General features: G+C 47.1%; 1 protein-coding gene across 6 annotated transcripts in view; it reads left to right on the forward strand.

Annotated features, from left to right (window-relative positions):
• The first annotated feature begins 5,296 nt into the window (after positions 1-5,296).
• The window catches only part of LOC123021436 (tigger transposable element-derived protein 1-like), a 30,490-nt gene continuing 14,220 nt past the window's right edge, over positions 5,297-21,566 (forward strand). Inside the window, exons 1-7 of one of the 6 annotated variants that reach the window (XR_006414320.1) lie at positions 5,297-5,382; positions 12,359-12,826; positions 13,416-13,905; positions 14,584-14,694; positions 15,788-17,694; positions 19,502-19,567; positions 19,856-19,924. Coding sequence is in view for 3 of the 6 variants with exons in the window: in XM_044426155.1 (XP_044282090.1) it covers positions 12,455-12,826; positions 13,416-13,905; positions 14,584-14,694; positions 15,788-17,514 (2,700 nt within the window). In the remaining 3 variants the exon portion in view is untranslated. The other 5 variants (XR_006414321.1, XM_044426156.1, XR_006414319.1 and 2 more) reach the window with 5 other exon arrangements.

The following is a 21,566-nucleotide window of genomic DNA, read 5'->3' on the forward strand; positions in this document are numbered from 1 at the left end:
TTCCCTGTTGGAGGTCAACAAGCAGAGGCCAAGGATGTTGTTCCTGGATTTCCTGAGTGGTAGACTAGATGGTTCTCACCAACTCTTGGATTCTTTGCCTTCAGGCAACAAACTTTTGGTTCTCCTTTAACTATTCCTTAAACTGAATCATCTTTCAGGTATCAGAAAGAGGCAGTGGCAGCAGCAGCTGCTCAAAGCTTCTTCAGACCTGCAAAGAGAGTCAAGGGTTTCATTCAGAAATGCTTGCTTGTAAATAATTTTCAGGACCAGTTTGAAGGTATTGTAGGACAATCCTGGGAGGGGAAAAGACAAAGTTTCTGGGACTGTTCCACTTCCGGGTTGATGCTTTATCAAACTTCTAACTTTTTACAACAGCATTAGTAACTTACTTTGGAATTATCATTGAAATGTCTGGAGTTTCAGCTTTTCTCAGTCAAGCTCTGCCATCCCATTCACTTTCTGGAAAGGAAGGCCCAGTGGTTCCCATCCAGGTGCTGAGCAGGCTCAGCAAGTCATTTCATTATGTGGCCTTTGTGGCGTGCCCTGGTGCGGCAGAGGAAGTGGAAGTGTGTTAGGAAAGACGCCATTATGTTGTGCTTTGTGGCTGTGGGCACCTGATCAGAGCAGTGTGGCTGCTAATAACGTTAATGTAATTTTAAGCTGCATCAACAGAAGCAGCATTCTATCCATTTCTGTGTTGTCTGTGTAGGTTTTTCCCAGGTGCTAGAACCCAGATCGTGCCAGGGAAGCGCCAGTGCACAGCTCATTTGCATAGGTAGCTTTGGATGTCGCAGAAAGAAGGCCTCCTGCATGGAGGAGCAGTGGAAGGAGGTGATTCATGCTTATACTACACAATTCTCTGGAGGGAGTATAGAGCACAGATCATTTGGTGGCCCTGAAGGGTTTTGAAAGACTCATCAAGAGAGGGAGGCATTTATGTCTCACAAAACAAAAAGGTGTAAAGTTATCAGGTTTCAGAAGAACTTAATACTTCCGCCCAACACATGTCAGGAAAAAAATCTGTTTCCTTCCTCAGGTGCCACTTTCTTCAGACGTCTCAGAAAAAATAACTTCCAATATCCCCACTGCACTGAGATGCATACGAAATATATGCGAGAGAGAGATTAGAAGCATTTTTTCAAGATACCTAAAAAAGACAGGTGGCCCCAAGGAACTAGGGAGAAATCCCCACCTTTGAAGTATTGTTTTTAATTATCCTTAATAAGGATATGTACCTATCAGGGACCTTGTCACCTGTAAACGAGGTATTCTGAGGTCTGAATGTCTTTAATGCTGTTGGGTTATTGTGGGAAAATGCTAAATGGTTTAGTAAAGGTGTGCATCTGATTTGGAAACGCATTTCAAGTTTTTTTTTTTTTTTTGCCCTCTGGGTGTGGGGATAGAACACCACCAGCCACGGAGGGTTGAAGATTCAGGGAAAGAGAAGTTTGGTCCTCCAGAAGCTCTGGGGCTACAGCTCACATGGTTCTTGACAATTGGTTATGAGTTTGGCTGCATCTGGAGGTCCACCAATTCAGTAGTGTGTGCAGTTTTCAAATACGTTCTTCTGGGAAGACACATGCTGGGAAAAAAGGGTGGCATGTCGATGCTGGTACTTGCCCTGAAGCCGGTTGGCAAAAACAGCAGGGTTTTTTCCTGCTGCCGCCCAGCAGTTCCGTCCCCATACCCATAATGGGGGATAACTTATGTAAAAGGAACATTTTATTTTTTAAAGGGGAATTGACCATTAAAATGGGCGTGACCCTCCCATCTGCTCCCAATAATTCCTTCCTCTTTGCCCTTTCTTCTACCCTTGGAGCCTACCTTTCCGGACATGAATTCATGCAACATTGTCATAATTACACTGCTGCTCTTAATGAGGAATTCAGTGCAGCCTTCCCCAACTTGGTAAATTGCACCACAACTCCTATCACTCCCAGCCAACATAGTCAGTTAGGTAATGGGAGTTGTAACTGAACACATCTGGCTAGAGAAGGGAGATGTGTAGATGAGATTTTTTGGGGAGGAGCTGCACCATGAAACATGTGGCCCCTGTGTGGCACTGGATCAGTTTGTAACATCAGCTGGGTTTACATGACACAACAAGCCACGGTGGAGGTTTGCCATGGTTTGTCTGCTGTATCATCTGTATTGGCATTTCAGCATGGTATATCGAAATACACACATGTGGTATATATTTGGTCTTTTAAACACTATGATAAGAAACAACCATGAGTTCCATGGTTTCTATTTATCACAATGGTATCTCATGACATCCAAGGTCAGGCACATGGTTTCCATGGTCTGGGAATACAACTACCATGGAGTCCTCTGGAAAAGGTGGCAACTGCAGGAGCCACTCCAGCCATCTAGTCTCCGCTATCCCACTCCGCCTGGTACCGGACACATCACTGCCCCCTTGCTTCTACAGGCTGCTCTGTGTCCCCCCCCCCCCCCACAAGCTTCTCTGCTTTCCTCCAGATGCGCACCAGTCTTTGTTTTCAAGCAGCAGGGAAGCCTGCCCCACGGCCTGAAACAATGGCCGTGGGGCTGGCCATGCTATGCACCCATAGCCGCCTGCTGCCTTTCTCACAGGTGCTACTTGCAGAGTTTCCCTGCTTTTTTCATTTTTAGGAAAGCACATTTCGCCCCTGTCTTGAAACTTGCTTCTTATTTATTTACAATAAAACTTATTTAAAAGTTTTATTTAAAACTTTTGTAGACCATCCCTTTACCATTATGGTTTAACAACACAAAATGTAAAAAAATAAAAAAATACATTTAAAACACAGCATCCTAAATTTAGCTAATAATAAAACCCCAATTAAAACTGTTAGGTCTTAAAACATTGGGAAAATAAAAAGGGTTTGGCCTGGCACCAAAAAGAATAAAATGATGGCACCAGGTGAGCCTCTCTGGGGAGCTAATTCCACAATTGGGGTGCCACCACAGAGAAGGCCCTTCTCTGGGTAGTCACCCTCCTAATCTCAAAATAGGAGGCATGTGGACAACACAGAGGACATGAAAAGGGGGATTGTTCCCTGGAAAAATCCCCCTTTCAGTCTGCCTGCTTTACTCTGCTTCACTTGGATGTTGCCTACAACACGCTACTGCCAACATCCCGACCATCACCTTTCCCACCCCCAGAATATCTGGTGCACGAGATTCCAAAAAGCCGGCCCATCAGCATTTCCAGGGAACTGCAGACGGGCTGCCTCTGGAAAGCGCTTCCCAGCAGTGCCCTCTCTGCCCCATCCCTGACACGCATGTCTACTCCTGCAGGCCAAATGGACACTGGGCCGGAAGCTGGCATCAACTCCCAGCCCCTTCTCCAAAAGCATGGCAGCCTCCCAGGCTCCTCCTCAGCAAGCCTCCCTGGAGGAAGGCCCACTAGCCTCCGAGGGCCGGGAGCACAGTCCCGCTAGAGGGCGTCCCTGCTGCAGGACTGGAGAAGAGCTGGGCACATCCTTCAGCCCAGGTGGCAGCCCAGAGGGACAGGAATGCTTGAGGTCGAGCCACTCAACCTCTTCTTGTGGTTTTCAGAGCAACCTGGCTCCTCACACGTCCCAGCCCAGTGCAAGGATAAGCTTCATGCCCTCCAGGGCTATGCTTCTGCCACTGGTTTCCAGGGCAGGAGCACAAGAAGGTGATTCCTAGCCTTGACCCCACGGGGCGATTCTCCAAGGATGGGAGCTGGGAAGTTGAAAAAGCCCCCGTCCCGCTTTTTGACAACCTGGTGGTGGGGAAGCTCGCTAGAACTACAGCTGAACAGAAGGGGATTTTCATGGTGCACGGTGTGCCACCGTTCGGCGTAGCAATGGTTGTGTGGCGAAATGGTTCAGCAAACTGATTTCAGGCCAAAAGGACAACTGGCAGATCTGTAACTAATTGTCAAGAAATACCAGGAGGAAAAGAGAAGGGAGACGGGAGTGGTGTGCCTGAGAGGCACCGAGGGCCTGCTGAAGCTCTTCTGCAGGGGCAATCAAGTCCTCACTCATGCGCTGGGTGGCAGGGCCAAGACAGGGCCACATCGCAGTTTACTTCCTGCAGGGGAGACTGTCCAAGAGTACAAAATAAAAGAAGACCTCAGTGGATGGATAGCTGAAGTTTTAAATGCTAATAACTCAGCCTCGCCCAACCTGGCAACCTCCATATTTGTTGGACTGCAACACTCATCGGCCCCTACCAGCACGACTACCAGAGACACACCTAGAAGGGCCATGCTGGCTGGGGCTGATGGAAGTTGCAGTCCCCTTGTTGGGCAAGGTTGCAATATCTCCATTCCGACATGTTTTAAGAATAACTAAGGAATGGGACAGAAGATGGGGTTGAGGCTCTGTGTGGGGTCACCAAGAGAAGGATTTGCTTCTGTTCCGATGGCAGGGATGCTACTTGTCTGTACAAAGGACCCACACAGAATGACTGCAACTCACAGTTCCACAAGGGGGTTTTAAGATGAGGAAGGGCCCTACTTGATTCAAGTCCTATTTAGTCCAGCATCTTGTTTCTCATGGTGGATAACCAGATGCCCCCATGGGAAGCCCACAAGTGGACAGGAGAACCATGGCCCCTGTTCCACACGTCCCCGAGCAACTGATGCTGAGAGGTGTGCAGCTAGCTACTTATCCTAGAAGAAGCACACTTGTAGCCACTGATATTCTCTTCAAAAAATTGTCAATCAGAAGAGGAGCACAAACAAACAATTAAAGATACAACTCCCAGCATGACCTTACCAGCATGCCTATTTTAGCAGAAAAAGCCTGCATGGCTGGGCATGCTGTGAGTTGTAGTTTTTTCTTTTCTAAACACGCCTAGGAGTTGTGCACGGCCATGATATGCAAGCCCAACATTTATGCGGACTTTTTAAAGACTCCCTGGGTGGATGGCTGAACCCTACCAGCAACACAAACGATCACTTGGGACATCACGGTTGGGCCGAAATACAGCTTAACAACACAGCCGTATTTGGAACTAGGGCAGCTTCATTTTGACCGCAAAGATTTATCCGCAGCGCAGGCTGGTGAAGACGGTCACGAACACATTCGGAGCTGGGCGAAGAAGTTCAAGCGACGGAGCCCACATCGATCCAAGCACTTCCGCTAAAAGCGCTCCCCTCCTCCCTCGCCTGCCCCCCTCGGGCCAGCGTGGGGGGGGAATGGAAAAGAGTTTACTGCCTCGCCTCACTTCCTGATTGGGCAAGGCAGCTTTTGGAATGTTGCGAAGGGCTGGCCGTGCGTCCCCGGCCAATCACAGGCAAGAGGTTTCCGAATTTTCAACGCGGATCACGCCCCGATTTCCTTTTGATTTGTTCTCGGGCAGCGGCAGCCACACAGGACGGACGTCGAAGCGACTTTATTTCTCTTCTACTCCGGCAACTGCAAGGTACTTGCTTACTTTATTAAAGCGGGAGGAGGGTTCTGCAGGCGCGTGCGCAGTTCTTAAGTAGCTCCCCCCCACGTACAAAAAAGCCAGTACGCAATGAGTTAAACTTCTCTATGTTGGATTATATAGCCGCGCAGCATGTGGGTGGGGGAGGCAAAAAATGGGAGGGGGGCGGGTCTCGAAGGGCCTAGTACAACCTTGCCCACATTTAGTGCAGTGGACTAAAACTTGCATCACTCTATGGCTAGGTGTGATGGGAGTTGTAGTCCAGCGCACCTGGAGGGCACCCAGGATGGGGAAAACGGGGGTCAATTTTTAATCTTCCTTTTTCCTGACTCTCCCCCGCCCTCTTTCTCCTTGGACTGAGTTTATAGGAGGGAAAAAACGGGGAGTACCTAAATGCGTTTTTGTGTTTGCATGTTTCCAGATGAGGCCTTTTATTGTGCAATCGCTCCGCCTTGTTCATGGAATTTTACGGGGGCTTTCAAACAACGGGGACGACGCCGTCCATTTGTAACACTCCCGTGTTTTCCCGTCGCTTCTTCCATCTTCCGTGTTTTTCCTACAGAAAACCACCCTTTCCTCCTCCACGGAGCAGCTGCACAGCGCCTCTCGACTGGTAGCGCTCGGAGGCGTCCGTCTGGAAGCGGCCTTTGTCTCCGGGAGCGAGCGGCGGACGTGCGCTGCGCTCTACAGCAGAGGCGGGGCGACGGGAGGCAACGGGTCGCGCTGGTGAATCCCCGCTGGCAGCCTCCTAGCGCTACCAATCAAATGGCGTTGTGCGGCTATTCCGTCCTTCCCGCTGAAACAGATTTTCTGCAGTGAAGAAAGGGGGGAAATGACGGAAGGGATGGTGGAAAAAACACGGGAGGTTTCCAAACAGAAGATGGCGCGGTGGAACATTCCTTGAAGGAGGCCTGGCGGTTGCACAATAAAAGCCTTGTCTGGAAGCACTGCAGGTTTTTTTGTTCTTAAAGATTCCTCTCCAGCTTTGTGTGCAGCAGAAGAGAAAGGTGAGCCGACCCATCTGCTGCCATGCAGCTTGAGATCAGCTAAGGCTGCAGTCCTGCCCCCCTGGAGGAGGCCTCTGTGAACTCACCAAGGGCTTGTTTCTGAGTAAACTGTTGGATGCTGCCTGGAAGCATCACACCATTGCTTGCCTGGTTCTGATAAAGGTGGCACTTGAAATGGGGTGGTGCTGGCTGTTCCTAGGCCAGCCTCTGGGACCTTTTGCCTTGGAGAACGGGCTTCCTGGGGGCCAACCCAGCCAACTGCACAGAATGGTAGCGGGAGCCTCAGTTTGGGTATTTTAAAGCCAAATCCCGTGTGACAACCCTGGCAAGATAGAATGGGGGGGGGGGAGGTTGAGTTCCCTCTTGTGAGCAATGTTTAATATTGCTGTAGGCAGGCAGGTGAGTTGGTGGTGAACAGAATAAAAGGGACCAGGAGAACCAAAGAAAATTAAACTAATTGAGAGCCTGTACTGGTTAGAGTGTTGGATTAGGAGTCTGGGAGTTCCAGGTTCTAGTCCCCGCTCAGCCATGGAGCTCAATGGGTGTCTTTGAGCCAGTCACAGACACTTAGCCTAACCTACCTTACAGGGTTGTTGTAGTAAGGATAGAATTGAGAAGAGGAAGAGATAAGCTGCACTGAATTCCACTAAAAGGGGGGAATGGGTGGGATATACATATGTTAAAATAAATAAATGTATACATAATGGTTCTTACAAGTATCTCCATCATTTGAGAAATTACATATAAACGGCACACAATGGGCAGGTCTGAACATTGCTCCAACCCACCCTGGTAAAAAGCTTTGGTGGGTAGATTGTTCACTGAACAATCCATGGTATGCCCAGCCAATGATCAGGTTCACCATGGTTTGCTTTCCCATTTGGTCCTCCAGACTGTATCCCACGGTCTGTGTCTGAAACTGCCTCATGTCCTCTCCCTGTTGTGATCATGAGTTGTTTTGGGATTGCCACATTTTCCCCCTTTAATTTTTTTTTCTGGAAATCTCTGAAATGACAGCCCCTAAAAAAGGCACAAACGATGCATTGGCAGGGCTATTTCTGATTCCCCAGACTTATAGTTTATGTCCAAAATATTCATAAATTTCTTTGACTGAAAGAGTTTGACTTGTGCGACAGTGGTGTAGCAGAACTGTATAGGTCCAAAAATGGGAAGTCTCACCTCAGCAATGTCCTAAGTGTGTACCTGCTGTTGAAGTGCAGCATGTACTAACCCTGGATATTGGTCCAGGGATACTCCAAAGAGGGTTATTTGGACTTTTTATCAGTGACCTGGAAGAGGGGATAACCAGTCTGCTGCCAGAATTTGCAGATGATACCAAAGTGGGGGCAGTGGCCACAACTGAGGAGCAGTGATCCAGATTCCGAAGGATCTGGACAGGCTGTGGAAGTGGGCGGGGGGCAACAGGATGGCATTCAGTGTGGAATAGGTGTCATAGGGACAGGATGGGGGACAAGTGGCTGGAAAGCAGCACTTGCGAATGGGACCTGAGAACTTGTCAACAGTGGGCTGCACATGAGCCGGCAGTGTGACGCAGCGGTTAAGAAGGCAAACGCCTCCCTCGGATGTGTAGGCAGAAGCGTGGCTTCTAGATCTGGGGGGTGTTGATACCGCTCTGCACGACTCTGGTGCACCCACAGCTGGAGGACCGCCTCCAGTTCTGGCTCCACAGGAGAGACATGGCTAGGTTAGAATTGGCTTGGTGCAGGGTCACAAGAATGGTAGCCAGCTTGGGAGGGATGACATATGAAGAGAGATTGAGGGAATTGGGTGTTTTCAGCCTGGAGAAAAGGAGACTCCAAGGGGATCTTTAGAGATTTATAGGTATGTGAGGACATGTCTCGTGGACAGCTGTGACCATTTCTTCTCTGCAGTGGAGGGCAGGATGTGTTCCAGTGGGGCAAAGCTCAAGGAACCAGGCTTGAGGTTGGATGTCTTCCTGACAGTTAGGACCCCTTGGATATGGAATGGGCTTCCAAGGGAGGTGGTGGAGGCACCATCAGTGAGGGTGTTCAAGGAAAGATTGGGCAACCACATGTTGGGGATTACATGAGCAGAGCCAGCTGGAGTTGGGGGTCAGACTAGATGGCCCAGGGGATCCCTTCTGACTTGCTTTCTTTCTATGTTTCTGTGACTTGACTTTCCCTTTACCACATTCAAAAGGTGAGCTGCCAAGGAAATGCAAAACCCATATGTGATCTTAATTTAAGAAAGGGGCTGCATACCCTTCCCGCTTTGCAATGCAATCCTCGGGGTTTTGAATGTCTTCAGTAAGTTCCAGAGCACTCTACCTTTTTACCCATTCCCAAGATTCTAGCTGGAAAGTGCAGCCTACACCCCTTTGGGCTGACACTTGCTTTTGCTAGCTGTCAGAACTTAGGAGCTTGGGAAAGACTAGCTGGATAATTTGACAATTTGAACATAGGAGTCGACATATACAATCTGTCCCTGTTTTCCTTTGCACACATTAGGGGAAGGGGTCCTCAGACTTTCCCACCAGGGGCCAGTTGAGAGCTGCTGGTGCTGGGCGTGGGCCGGAAAGGTGGTGCCGGTGGTGTGCCGGGGCGAGGCAAGGGGAGGCAAGGCACAAGCAGGCGCGTGCGGGGTGAGGTGGGTGGCGGCATGCGTGCGGGCGGGCATGTGGGTGTGCATGTGCGGCGGGTCCAAATGGGCATGGCGGGCCGGATCCGGCCCCCGGGCCGTAGTTTGAGGACCCATGCATTAGGGGCTCTGTTCTTTATTTAGTGGGGTAGGACACCAGTATGCTATTTGGGCACTTTGAAGGGCCTTCCATGAGATTGTACAGAACGGCAAGGAGATTTTTTTGCCCCTTGCACTTTATACACCATTTCAGTGAGAGTGGTTGCCCTAGTGATAACAACCCATCATGGGTAAAATAACCCCTAGAACAGGCCATTGTTTCTCAGGATGATTTGGTTTGCGGGGAGAGACCAAGCCACCCTGTCGATATCAGCCTTGGTTCAGAAGACATGTAGCAACCCACTGCAGCTAGTTACCCAGGACAATTTGTCATATCGTGTGAATCAAGTCAGTAACTAGGAAATAGGTGCCTGCTCTTCTGGATAGTTGGGAACTATTTTGACCATTTTGCCCTTCTCCGTTGTTCTTGGCTGTGGGGAGGGGTGCAAAAGAAAATGGTCATGGGTGGGCAACCCAGTTCCTTCCACCTGCTGCTGCTGACCTTCTGTAAGCTCGCCAGGTTCTGGAGCTCTTGTTGCCTTCCTCAACTTGACGTTTTGGACTGAGCTCCCATAAATGCCAGCCAGCCTAGTCCGTGGTCAAGAATGCTGTGTGTTTTGGCTCGTAACATCTCCAGAGTACCAGGTTGTCAGCAGTGAGTTAGATCAGCCAACAGACTGCCTTCATGTCGGACAGCTTCCTGTGCTCTTGCGAGTGGATGGCCCAGCATCGCTGGTCTGGTTCACAGGTAACATAAACTGGGCACATTTGTTTATGAGCTGCATGCAAGTACTTGCTGCCCAGGGTCTTTCTCTGCGGGTGGAAGCAGCCAAAGAAGCATTGCTGCGCATTGCTATGATGCATAAAAAAGAGACTGCCTTGTGTTTTTATTCAATTTGCTCCATTTCACAGATCATCGGGATCTTTTAAATTTTGCCATCTGCTCCTCAAGATTTGGGGGTGGGGGTTGGAATTTTTTCCCATTTGTGCTAATGCATATTAGAGCAACTGCGAATTCGGACAAACCCACTACCACCATCCCAGAAAGTAAAAAACAAGAACACCTTTTGGAGGAATCTGTGTGACTCAGGAAAGGCTGGACTGCTACAGAATCTGAAGTCATGTGGATCCATTGCTGAGCTCTCTGGCATCCCCACACAGTCATAAGCCAAGAAGAGAGCAGGGCTTATGACTCTGGCTGCTGGTTCAAGTGGAAAACCAGCGGCCCTCCAGATGTTGAACTGCTGTTCACGTCGTTCCTCATTGCTGACGCAGGTTGATGGGAACGACAGGCTGGGGATCCCCGGCCCTGTGGGAGAGCTCATGGTTTGCTTAGGCACTCCTGCCTGCTGCCATATTCGCAAAATGCCAGAATTCTTTAGAAAGCACCAGGTTGGCAAGGGCTTCTGTAGTGTCATCAGGGTGATGTGTGAACCAGGCTGGTGTGTAAGATGAGGGAGGATATAACTGTGGGCCAGGGTTGTGGTAGACCGCAACAAATATTTTTGTTTTGGGTCTTTTGAATGCTCTCAAACTTTTGAATGCTAGTCAAACTAGAGGGGGAGGAATGCAAAGTCACAGATGCCAGTGAAAAAAAAATTATTGTAGTCCTACACATTTTACATGTTTTTCTGCCCTTGAAGGAAGATATTTCCAAAATGCATATGGCAGCTATACAACTTTTATCACTGGCACCTGGGATGTTTTAGCCCCCCCTCCCCTTTGCTTCCTGTCTGTTGGATACCACAACATCTTTTAAAAATTGTCTAATTCTGTCCCTTGCAATGGAGCTAATGCATCTTTTAATCACATGTTTTAATAATGCCCAGTAGTTAATTCTTTTTGGGAGTAGTGTTTAATAATCACTGATATACATGCTCTTCCAAATTATTTACCTGCTTCGTGGAAGTTAAGAAATAGAAGGGAAAATGGATGATCTGCACCCTTTCGACAGCTAAAAGACTATCTTACACCATTAAACATTAAAGGATAAATATTTGCCTCCAGCAGAGCAATGGAATGAAGATCTTACAGTGCTTTCAGTATCTGAGGAGGTGGAGTATAGATTTCACCTCCCAGTGGAAACTTATTTAATATTGGACCTGCTTTTGTTGAAGTCTGTATATAATCGCTATAATGTTGTTTGCATTTCATACAAATTCTTGTATGTATATTTAAAAAGGAAACTATTTCAAATGTTGGGAGCCATATTTGGACTCCCCCCCCTTCTAGAGTTAATGTTACCCTATTCAGCATCAAGTCCTTTGAAGGAATGGATCAGAACACTCAATTTTACTTAGTCTGGCATGAAAAAATATAATTTATTTTCAAAATGTACAAACTGCTTTCATTCTGAACTAGATTTACACCATTAGCAATTCCATTAACTTAGTAGCAATAGATTTATTACTGTAACCACAGGTCATAACAAACTTCAAGATCCAAGCATGCACACAATGGAGAGTCAAGCTGTAATTACTGACTAGCTGAAACAATTACAACCTGTATAGACAAATGAAATAGAAAAAATCTGATTGGCCAAAGGTGTGATTAGGGTACTAAATCCAATATGTATCTAATGTTAATAGATACCATGGTAAAAGTGGCCACGAGGACTAATATGGAGGAATACATTGCCCAGTAGAAAATCAATGCATCCTTCTTCTGAACCCAAGAAATTATCAATAACGTGAATGTATTCCCTCACTTGCCAGTCAACATTAAAGGTTGTTCTTTTGATCTGGATTGGCAAAAGTGATTATTATTGTTGTTTCTAGTAAATGTCCTTTTTGGCCTGCCTGTTTCTATCTGGGGAGGAACCCGAGGTGGCTTGTGAATCCTTCCTCCAGTCCATTTTATCCTCACAAAAACAACCCTGTGAGGTAGGCTGAGATTGAATGACTGGCTCATGTCATCTCGTGAACTTCATGATTGAATGGGTCTAGAACTAGAACTCAGATCTTCTGGGTCTTCAGTAGTATGGAAATGTAATAAATAAAAGCATTGCAAAGAAAAAGGATCTTAATCTGGCTCAGAGTCCTATACCTGCTACTTGCTTCATCTAGGCTGAAATCCTAAATGAACTTCCCTGGGATTTAACTGCATTAGATCCAAAGAGACTTAAGTCCTGAATAAACATGCACGGAATTGCACTACCAACACCCAACAAAACCCATCCATGTTAACTTTGTGAGAGTAGTCTCCTGATTTGTTTGGCCATTATTTTGATATGCTTTCATTTCCAGCTTGACATATGCCCTACTTCTCCTTGAGGTACTTCCTGGAAAGGAATCACGTGGCCACCATTTAAAACTGGAAATACAGTTAAAGCCGTGGCGATCATGCTTCAGGGAGAGGCAGTCATGGCGACTGGGGCCCCTGTCAAGGAGCTCTGCGAAGAAGCAACTTGTCCCATCTGCTTGGAATACTTTAAAGACTTGGTGATGATGGATGACTGTGGGCACAGCTTCTGCAAAGCCTGCCTGACACGGTACTGGGGGGAGTCTGCAGATGCTTCCTGCCCTCTGTGTACTGAAGCTGTTCAGCAACTGGAGGAAGGAGAGAAAGAAGGGGGCATCCGGGAGAGGCACCAAGAGTCCCTGAAACTCTTGTGCAAGGAAGAGGACGCTCTCATCGGCTTGCTGCGGGACCGTTCCAGGGAATCGTGGGAACATAGTGAGTTTCCTGCTGACGAGGCATCCCAGGAGTATAAGGTAGGAACTCCCTGCGGAGTCTGTGATTTGGTTCACACAGCAAGCCAAAGTATGGGTCAAGTATGAGTTGCTGTGTTGTATAGACCTAGCTACACTAACAAACCATTTTTTTTTAACATAGTTCACAACCCAAGGAAAAATGGGTGGTTTTGATGGGTTGTTCCTGGTTAATCAATCATGGTTTCTTAACATAGCTGGGTTCACACAACACAGCAAGCCTTGATCCAACAAGAGCTATGCAAAACCCAAACTCGGTCCCTACTTTGTCATGTGAACTCAGCCCGTGCCTGCAAGAATCCCTCCCACAACATTCCATCCCAAGCATCTTTTCTATCTTGTCACACCCTGCAGTAGCCTAGAAGCAGAACTCAGAGTTAGGCTGCACAGCTGATGACGCAGGGTCAGTTCTCAAGGCGGAGGTTTCTAGGAGCAAGTATTGGCACCCCACTATCAGGCTGGACGCCATGGGCAGTAGCCAACGCAAGGCTACTACTAACGGCATAATTATGTTGCTCTGATTTCCCTGCCATCTTCCCAAGTTGGCTGCCCTGACTGATATCTTGATTCTTTATTTTCTGTGTTTTCATAGGTGACTGATAGCAGCAATGCAGGCACCAGCAATGGCCGTAAAGGCCGTGGTGTCTCATGGCGGCACAAGGAGACCTTGGATCTCCTGGACATCTGGGGAGAGCAGAAGATCCAGGATCAGCTCCGCAGCAGCCACCGAAACATAGACTTCTTCGAATACATCGCCCAGGAGATGGCAGCCCGAGGTCACCGCCGCACTGCAGTCGAGTGTCGCTCCAAGACAAAAGTCATGAGACTGGAGTATAAGCGTGTGATTGGTCATAATTCCAGGCCTGGGAGCAATAAAGTGACTTGTCCATTTTACAAGCAGCTACACCGTATCCTTCGTGGGGACGCGAGTGTGAAGCCCAAGCGGGTTTCCCGCAGCCTGAATTTCAAGCGTGGGGCTAGGCAGGGAGCTGCCCCAGAGCCCCCGAGCACAGAGGAGCATCTTTCCCATGCAGATCTTCCCATGATCAACATTGGAGAGTATCTCAAGGAAGAGAGTCCTGGTAAGTCCCTGGAGTGTCACATGGACAATGTCCCCAGCAGATTCCGCTTTTTAATTGTACAGGCTATTAAAAGTCTGTGCTGCTCTAGCATTCTCGTATTACACTGGGAGAAAGTTTGTTTGTTTATTTAACAACAATTAAGTCTGGTTTATATTAAAATAAGTGCCTAAGCAACGTGTGAGAATACAGCGTAATATCACAAATGGCATTAATCATTACTGTATACAAAAGGCACTATTACCTTCCTGGGAATTCTTGTTGAAAAAGGATCTTTTCAGTGTGCACGAAATGTTAGAACCTAAATTGTAGAAGTAGGGACTTTTCACTTAAGCCAAACTGAATTCATGTGATTTGCCTGGGAGGATGGTTTGAGTGTTGGTCTACTCAGTCACAGTCCTGTTAAGAGAATTGTCATGCTAGTGCTATGGGGTCATTTTCCTGTTTTGCCCCTATTAATCTCATTCCGGTTCTGTGGTTTCGTTTCTAGCAGGGGGCTTTGGGCATGAAAGTGAATTTGGGGGGCTCCAACATAGCATTTCAGCTTCCACCAGGGATGATCATCTCTGGGAAAGGAGGTGACCTTGCTGGTTGGCATAAAAGCGGGGGCAGGTTTGCATGCCGTGTAACCGTCGCTGCAGGCTCGTGCCTTCTTTCTATGGGCTTCTTTTTGCTCTTCAGACAACACAGGTGATGGAATGGTTTCTAGTAATGGAGCCGAGGAGGAGATGGCCGAAACAGAAGGTATCAACATCATACAAGTTGAGGAGGAAGGCAGCAATGAAGGCAGTGGTAAGAGTTGGCTCACAGGCCCTCTCACTAAAATGGGAGTGGTAGTCCTGGTTTGCAGGCTGGGTTCTGGAGCAATCACGACCACAATCCTATTAACTCACTATTGGGATTCTCTGAGATGCTCAGTGACATGGTGTGGAAGCTTTTTTCCAGTGCTTCATTTTTTCACAGAAAAAATTCTGTTGCAGAAGTTTATTAGCAATTATGGATGGACGTCAATTGCAAATGCAGGATTAGGCAAACTTGGAAGTTTTAGATTTGGTATTAAAGTAGTTCTGGTAATTATTCCAAGCAAATATGTTAGAGAAGACATATATTATAATTTTTATTACACTGCATTTATACCCTGCCTTTTTCTGCTTGTGAGGAGCCCACAGTGGCTTATATAGCTGTTTTATCCTCACAGCAATGCCCCCGTGAGGTAGGGTGCTGACAGTGAGAGGTTGGCCCAAAGTCACCCGGTGAGCTTCGTGGCTGAATGGGGACTAGAACCTGGCTCTCCCAGGTCCCCAGTCCAGGGCTCTGACCACTAGTCGTAAATGTCACTGAAATACATCTCTGTCTCAGTATGGAGAACTAATAAGTAGTGACGGGGAAACAGAAGTTTCCCTAGTAACCTTAACTGAAGAAAGTTGGTCTCCCTTGAAACAAATGAGTGGCTGGCAGCATTTTCTGCATAGGTCTTTGTGTTACTAAGTTTACTAGCTTGTCAGTAGGGTTTTCATAAATCAGAGACTTCTGGATGGCACATTACAACAGCCACAACAGTGGTTTTCACAACATGTTGGTTTTTTAAAAATTAAACTATTTATCTGTTTATTATTTGTATTACAGTAAGTCTCCGGGTTACGAACGTCCGAGTTACGAACATCCATACTTACAAACTGTCATAAAGCCTATTAATTTAAAAGTCAAGTTAAAAACAAATGGTTTGTAGTAACAAACACGGGAACTAGTTTGTTATGCTCACAAAAATGTTCCTTGGTGTTGGTTGTTCGTTGGCTCGAGCGTACGCAAACCAATGTGTTTCGGATCACGTGCAGTTAGCGTTGTCTTCCTTAACTTCGTATTTGGTTTTACAAATTTTCTTTAGTATTTGCCCTTGTAACCATGCCTCGAAAGCGTAAATCCAAGGCAATTGCAGGTGATGCATCGAAGAAAAGGAAAACAATCACGATTAAAACTAAAGTGGAAATAATAAAGCGATCGGAGAGAGGTGAAACGCCATCGGTCATTGGGAAAGCATTAGGCTTTAGTCGATCAACAGTCGGAACAATTTTAAAGGATAAAGTGAGAATAATGGAGCATGTGAAAGGCTCTATTCCGATGGGAGCTACAATTATTACTAAGCAACGCAGTGGTTTAATTATTGAAATGGAAAGGCTATTGCTGATTTGGTTAGAGGATCAAAATCAGCGCAACATTCCGGTTAGCCTAGCATTAGTGCAAGAAAAGGCTCGAAGCCTTTTCAATGATTTAAAAACTGCACGTGTAGCAAGTGAAGGTGATTGTGATGAAGAATTTGCTGCGAGTAGGGGTTGGTTTAATCGTTTCAAAGTGAGGGCAAATTTACATAACTTTAAAGTGCAAGGTGAAGCTGTAAGCGCCGATGTAAGTGCAGCAACTGAATATCCCAAAATGTTAAAGAAAATTATTGAGGAGGGAGGTTATGTGCCAGAGCAAATATTTAACGTAGATGAGACTGGTCTATTTTGGAAAAAAATGCCTGAAAGGACCTACATCGCAAAAGAGGAAAAAAATGCTCCAGGGCATGAGGCAGCGAAGGATAGGCTGACGTTATTGCTTGGGGGTAATGCATCGGGGGATTTTAAGCTCAAGCCTTTGCTTGTGTATCGCTGCCCAAATCCGACGGCACTTCGTCGTATTATTAAGGCGTCTCTTCCCGTAATTTGGAAGTCAAATTTAAGGGCTTGGGTGACAGTTGCCATCTTTGAAGATTGGTTCTTGAACCATTTTGTCCCTGCTGTGGAACGTTACTGCTTGGACAAGAAAATTCAGTTTAAGATCCTCCTTGTGCTTGACAATGCACCCGGACATCCGAGCTCTTTAGATGACCTTCACCCCAACGTAAAGGTCGTGTTCTTACCCCCCAACACCACATCGCTACTTCAGCCAATGGACCAAGGAGTCATAGCCACCTTTAAAGCCTATTATTTACGGCGTATCTTCTCACAAGCAGTCAGGGCTGTGGAAAACAGTGTGATGAGCTTAAGGGAGTTCTGGAAAAATTATAGCATCTATGATGCCATCAAAAATATTGCTGATTCTTGGGATGAAGTGAAGCAGTCAGCCATGAAAGGAGTATGGAACAAAGTGTGCCCCCAGTTCACCAATAGTTTTCAGGGCTCTACAGATGACAGTGTTGCTGAAGCCAGACAAGCTGTGGTTGACCTTGGCAATGCACTGCATTTGAACATCAGTGAAAAGGACGTTGTAGAGTTACTCAAGTCCCATTCGGAAGAATTGAGCGACGAAGACCTTATGGAGATAGAGGAACAACTGAAAGCTCATGAGGAAGAACAGGACATCGAATCTCCAGAACCAAAAAGGTTTGTGACAAAAGAGTTAGCCGAAGGCTTTCGTCTCGCCGAAGCAGCGATGGCAAAGTTTGAGGAGCAAGATCCTAACACGGAGAGGTTCACAAAGGTTTACCGTGCAGTGACCGAGGCCCTCAGCTGTTACAAGGCCATTTATGACAAGAAAAAGAAGATGGCCGTACAAACAACCCTTGATGCCTACTTCAAGAAAGCGACTTCAGTGGTGACCCCCCCTCTCTCCAGCAACCGAACCAACCCCTGACTCTCCAGCAGCAGAATCGCCCCCCCTCCAGCAGCTGAATCAAAGCCTGGCTCTGCAGCGGCGCAATCCAAGCCTGACGCTCCAGCACCAGTCCCATCTCCACCATCATCCAGTTAATGTTAGGCTTAATGTTACCTCAAGAAAGCCCCTTCCAGTATGCAGGACATCGATGGAATGAGAGTAAGTGTTACCCTTTAATAATCTTCTTACTTGTTTAAAATCTAAACTGTTTTAGGAACTATTTCTTTATATAGCTATATTTATATTACAGTTCTGTATACTTACACATGTACATACAGATCCTCTTTTCAGTACCTGTAGTTACTTTATTTTTACTGTTTTTATTATAATCATTACACTACTGTATTGTGTTTTAAGATGTTTTAGAGTATATGGAAGTGTTTAAGTGTTCTATTTGCATAGAAAGCTAAAATATATACATATACAGAGACAAACATTTGGCTTATTCATGCTAAATCTGGCCCGTACGTACGTGATCCGACTTACATACAGTTCGACTTAAAGACGTTCTCAGGAACGGAACTCGTTCGTAACCCAGGGACTGCCTGTATTTATAGACCACTAAGTATAATAAAATCCCTGAGTGCTTTATATATAAATATTAAAAATACATGTAAAATGTTATGGTTAAGGTCATATTAAAATACGATTTTAAAAAACAATAACACAATAAGGCAATGTCAGGAACAGGAAAATGGAGTAGAGATTAATTGTATGCTATGGAAGGCCTGAGGAACAAGTGAGTTTTCAGGAGCTTTGTTTCCATCTTTATCGTGTTGTTTCAAAGTCCTACAGTTCCCAGCATGCCCAGCCAGCCTAGGCCCCTTTTCTGGCCAAGCACACATGGGGCTGCAATCTGGTTGTGAATGTGAGTCTCCAGATGGAGAGGCTCATGGGATACTGCACTTCTTGCTGGGTATTTTATGGCCACCTGGGTTTAGTGCTGGGTAGGGGGAAGAAAGGAGGCCGGGACACCAGCAGGAACCAGCGTGACTCTGGTCCTTACCACCTTTCCTTCCTGCCCTGCAACAAGCCCCTTCTGTCTTCTTCTGAGGCCCCTTGTGGCTGGAGGGGCAGCTGGTGCAGTTCCTTCTATGCTGTCTACAACAGGATGGGGCAAGAGATCTCAGGATTTCAGAGCGGGAATTCCAGAGAATCCTGTGGCCACCCAGATGCTGTTGGGAGGCCATGGAATTGCACCCTAGGTTACTTTTTTCCTTAGATATCTCAGATCCAAGTCTGTGTGCTATATGGGAACATGGCTATAGCACGGCTTCTTTTTCTAGTTTTGTTTACTAAGTGCAAGCAAGATAAATATGCTAGATTTGATCACTTCTGGACATCAGATAATTTTCTAGTTCAGCCTTTTCTGAAAAACTGACAGCAATAAGGGCGTGATCCCATGGTCCTGGGAGAGCATTCCAGTGACCATAGGATTTTTCAGTGTCCTCTTTTGGAACCTGTGGCCTTAGGAGGCAGCTCTGTGCTTCAGTCCCTCCACCTCTGTCCCCTCCCAGCCACTGCTCTCTGAGGTTGCAAAGTGGTCTTGGATGACCTCACAGAGGTGGAAACAGGCATTTCACTGAGCAAGGAGGAGAGTGTGAGAGGAGAAGGCAAGGCCTGCTGAACCCTATGATTTGCCCGTTGCCTGTCTCACTGGTTTGGAGTGGGAGGGGATGAGGAAGAAGAGGCAAAATGGCCTCTGTCTTCCTTCTGTTCTTCCAGCAACAGCCCGGGGGGCATAGGATTTGTGGAAGACTTCAGATTTGGACACTTCCATATAATGGGCAGCAATCCCAGTGGATTGCACCCTAGATACCTTTTACTCTAAATTTTTGAATACTTTGATGCGTGCACTGGTGCCTACAATGTATTTGTTCTGTGCTGCCTTTGGCAGGGCAATTTAAGGCAGCATTTCTCTTGTGCAAACTCAGCTGTTTTGCTCCTAAATTTCCTTTTGTCACAGGAAGAGATCTGGATTCTCAGAGACTCCAAGTAAGCCCTGAGGCTCAGGATCCCCTAGACAACATGGGTATGTATTGCTTGTCCACCTCTTTTTCCCTTTTTCTGGCCCACAACATACCTGATGTTCACGGACAGCTTACTTGGAACCATCTTGGGTACAGAAGGCTTAACACTGCAGCCTATCCAACCGACTAAACATCTGGTCTGTGGTGCAGAATCAGTCTACAGAATTGTGCAATGTGGAATGAGGCTGATTTCCCCTTTCAGTTTCTGTGTTGAAAGCATGGGTGTGCTTTTATGTCTTGCGTATTTCTCTGGGTCGGAAACATGTCCTTTTTATTCCCCCGCCCCCCAGATCCTGCAGCTGCTAATCCAAAGGAAGCACTGCCTCCCGGAACCCGCCTTTCCATGATGCGGAGCAAGAAGAAGAGGGACAGGGCAGAGAGCATGTTCCAGGTCTTCATGCAACAGGCCAAAGAGGAGTCCAGGATGGAGCAGGAGGAGATGAGCCGTGACAGAGTGGTCTTGGAAAAGTTCCTGAAGGTCTTTGAGCAGGAAGCCGCGGAGAGCAGAGAGGAGAGAAGACAGTGTTTGGAGGCTATGCGTGCAAACTGCGACATTTTGCAGGGCATTGTCAGCAGTTTGAACAAGCTGACGGATGCCATCGTTTGCCAGCAGCAAACCGGCACCGGGAACCAATCCGCCACTCGGCACCCGCTGCACTCTGCCACTCACAAGGAGAATCTACCACACAATCCTGTCCCCATTGCAAGGGGGGTTTTGCAGCAAGAAGCGTTGCCCTCTCACCCTGCCAACTCAGCCAGCACCCCACCAAAAAGTGGCCCTCGCAGGCCTGCAGCTGTGACTCACACCCCACCGAGAGTGATGTGCAATCTTGGGTAACAGATGGCAAAGCATTCCCTTTAGACTCTCTGTTCCGAGAAGGTACTGGAATGTGATCTGGGCTGGGCTTGGAAGGGAACCACGACTGGATTTGCTTTCAAGGACGTGGGCATGGCATGACATTAGACTTCTTTGAGAGGAAGGAGACCACTGGGAAGGAAATGAAATGGAGCACTGCTCACGTGCCCTGTGAAGGAAGTCCCACTGTATGTAAGGTAGCTTTTCCCCTTTGCGTGCACTAAACTTGGGCCGATTTTAGCAGATCCCCTTCCCTTTCCTCCTCACCACTGCAGTGGCTTCTCCTGGCAGCTGTCAAAGCAACATGGAGAAGCAAGCTAATAAAAGCATTAACTTCCACTACGATGGCTGGAATCTACTCTCTGGTAACTGTGTATGGGAAGTTTCTTATTCTTCGTATCTCCCTTTCCCTCTCCGTCTATCACTCAACACCATCCAGTTTTGACAAACCCTGGAAGGTGACTGCAAGTTGTCCAGATATGGGGTAGCAAGTCAAAGAACCAGTGTTGGTCATGAGGGGGCAAGATGCTTCAAAGGACTGTGTTGCCCACTAAAAAACTGCTTTGACATGCTCGAAAGTAGAGCTGCAGCTGCAGGGCTGGAGCAACTTTCTGTCTCCTGCAGCCCTGTGGCGCGCCACAACATTTCTCCTGTGCCAAAAAAGACAGTGGTTTGCTGCCCATATTTAGCATCAAATGCTACAGAGTGGTAATTAAGTCAAATGTCGCTTGTCCTCCGGCTGCTCTGTAGTGTGATGAAGAGATGCGGAGGGATTACCATAAATATCGCTGGGATGATAAAGACACACTGACTTTTGGGTGGTGTGTTGCCCAGCCTGGCTCAGAGCATGCTGGAAATGCTGTCCCTGGTTACATCCCTGTTTTCAGGAAAAAAATTGGAAACTTAACTGAGCTTCCTTGTAGGCATTCTAAATACTGGGAGCTAAGTCAGCTTAGGCCTGGTTAGTGTTTGGATGAGAGACTTAAGTCCTGCATTGAGTAGGGGGTTAGGCCTGCCGCTAGGCTCCTTCATACTGCATGGTTTAATTCTAACCTATAGTTCATCTGCTGGGGACTTTTAAAAGAAGAAAAGAACCAGGTGGTCTCATAGAAAACTTCCCTGGAAGTTGTGTTTTTATGAACGGA

This window comes from Varanus komodoensis, unplaced genomic scaffold (genome assembly GCF_004798865.1).
Source record: "Varanus komodoensis strain SLA01 unplaced genomic scaffold, ASM479886v1 scaffold160, whole genome shotgun sequence".
Lineage (NCBI taxonomy): Eukaryota > Metazoa > Chordata > Lepidosauria > Squamata > Varanidae > Varanus > Varanus komodoensis.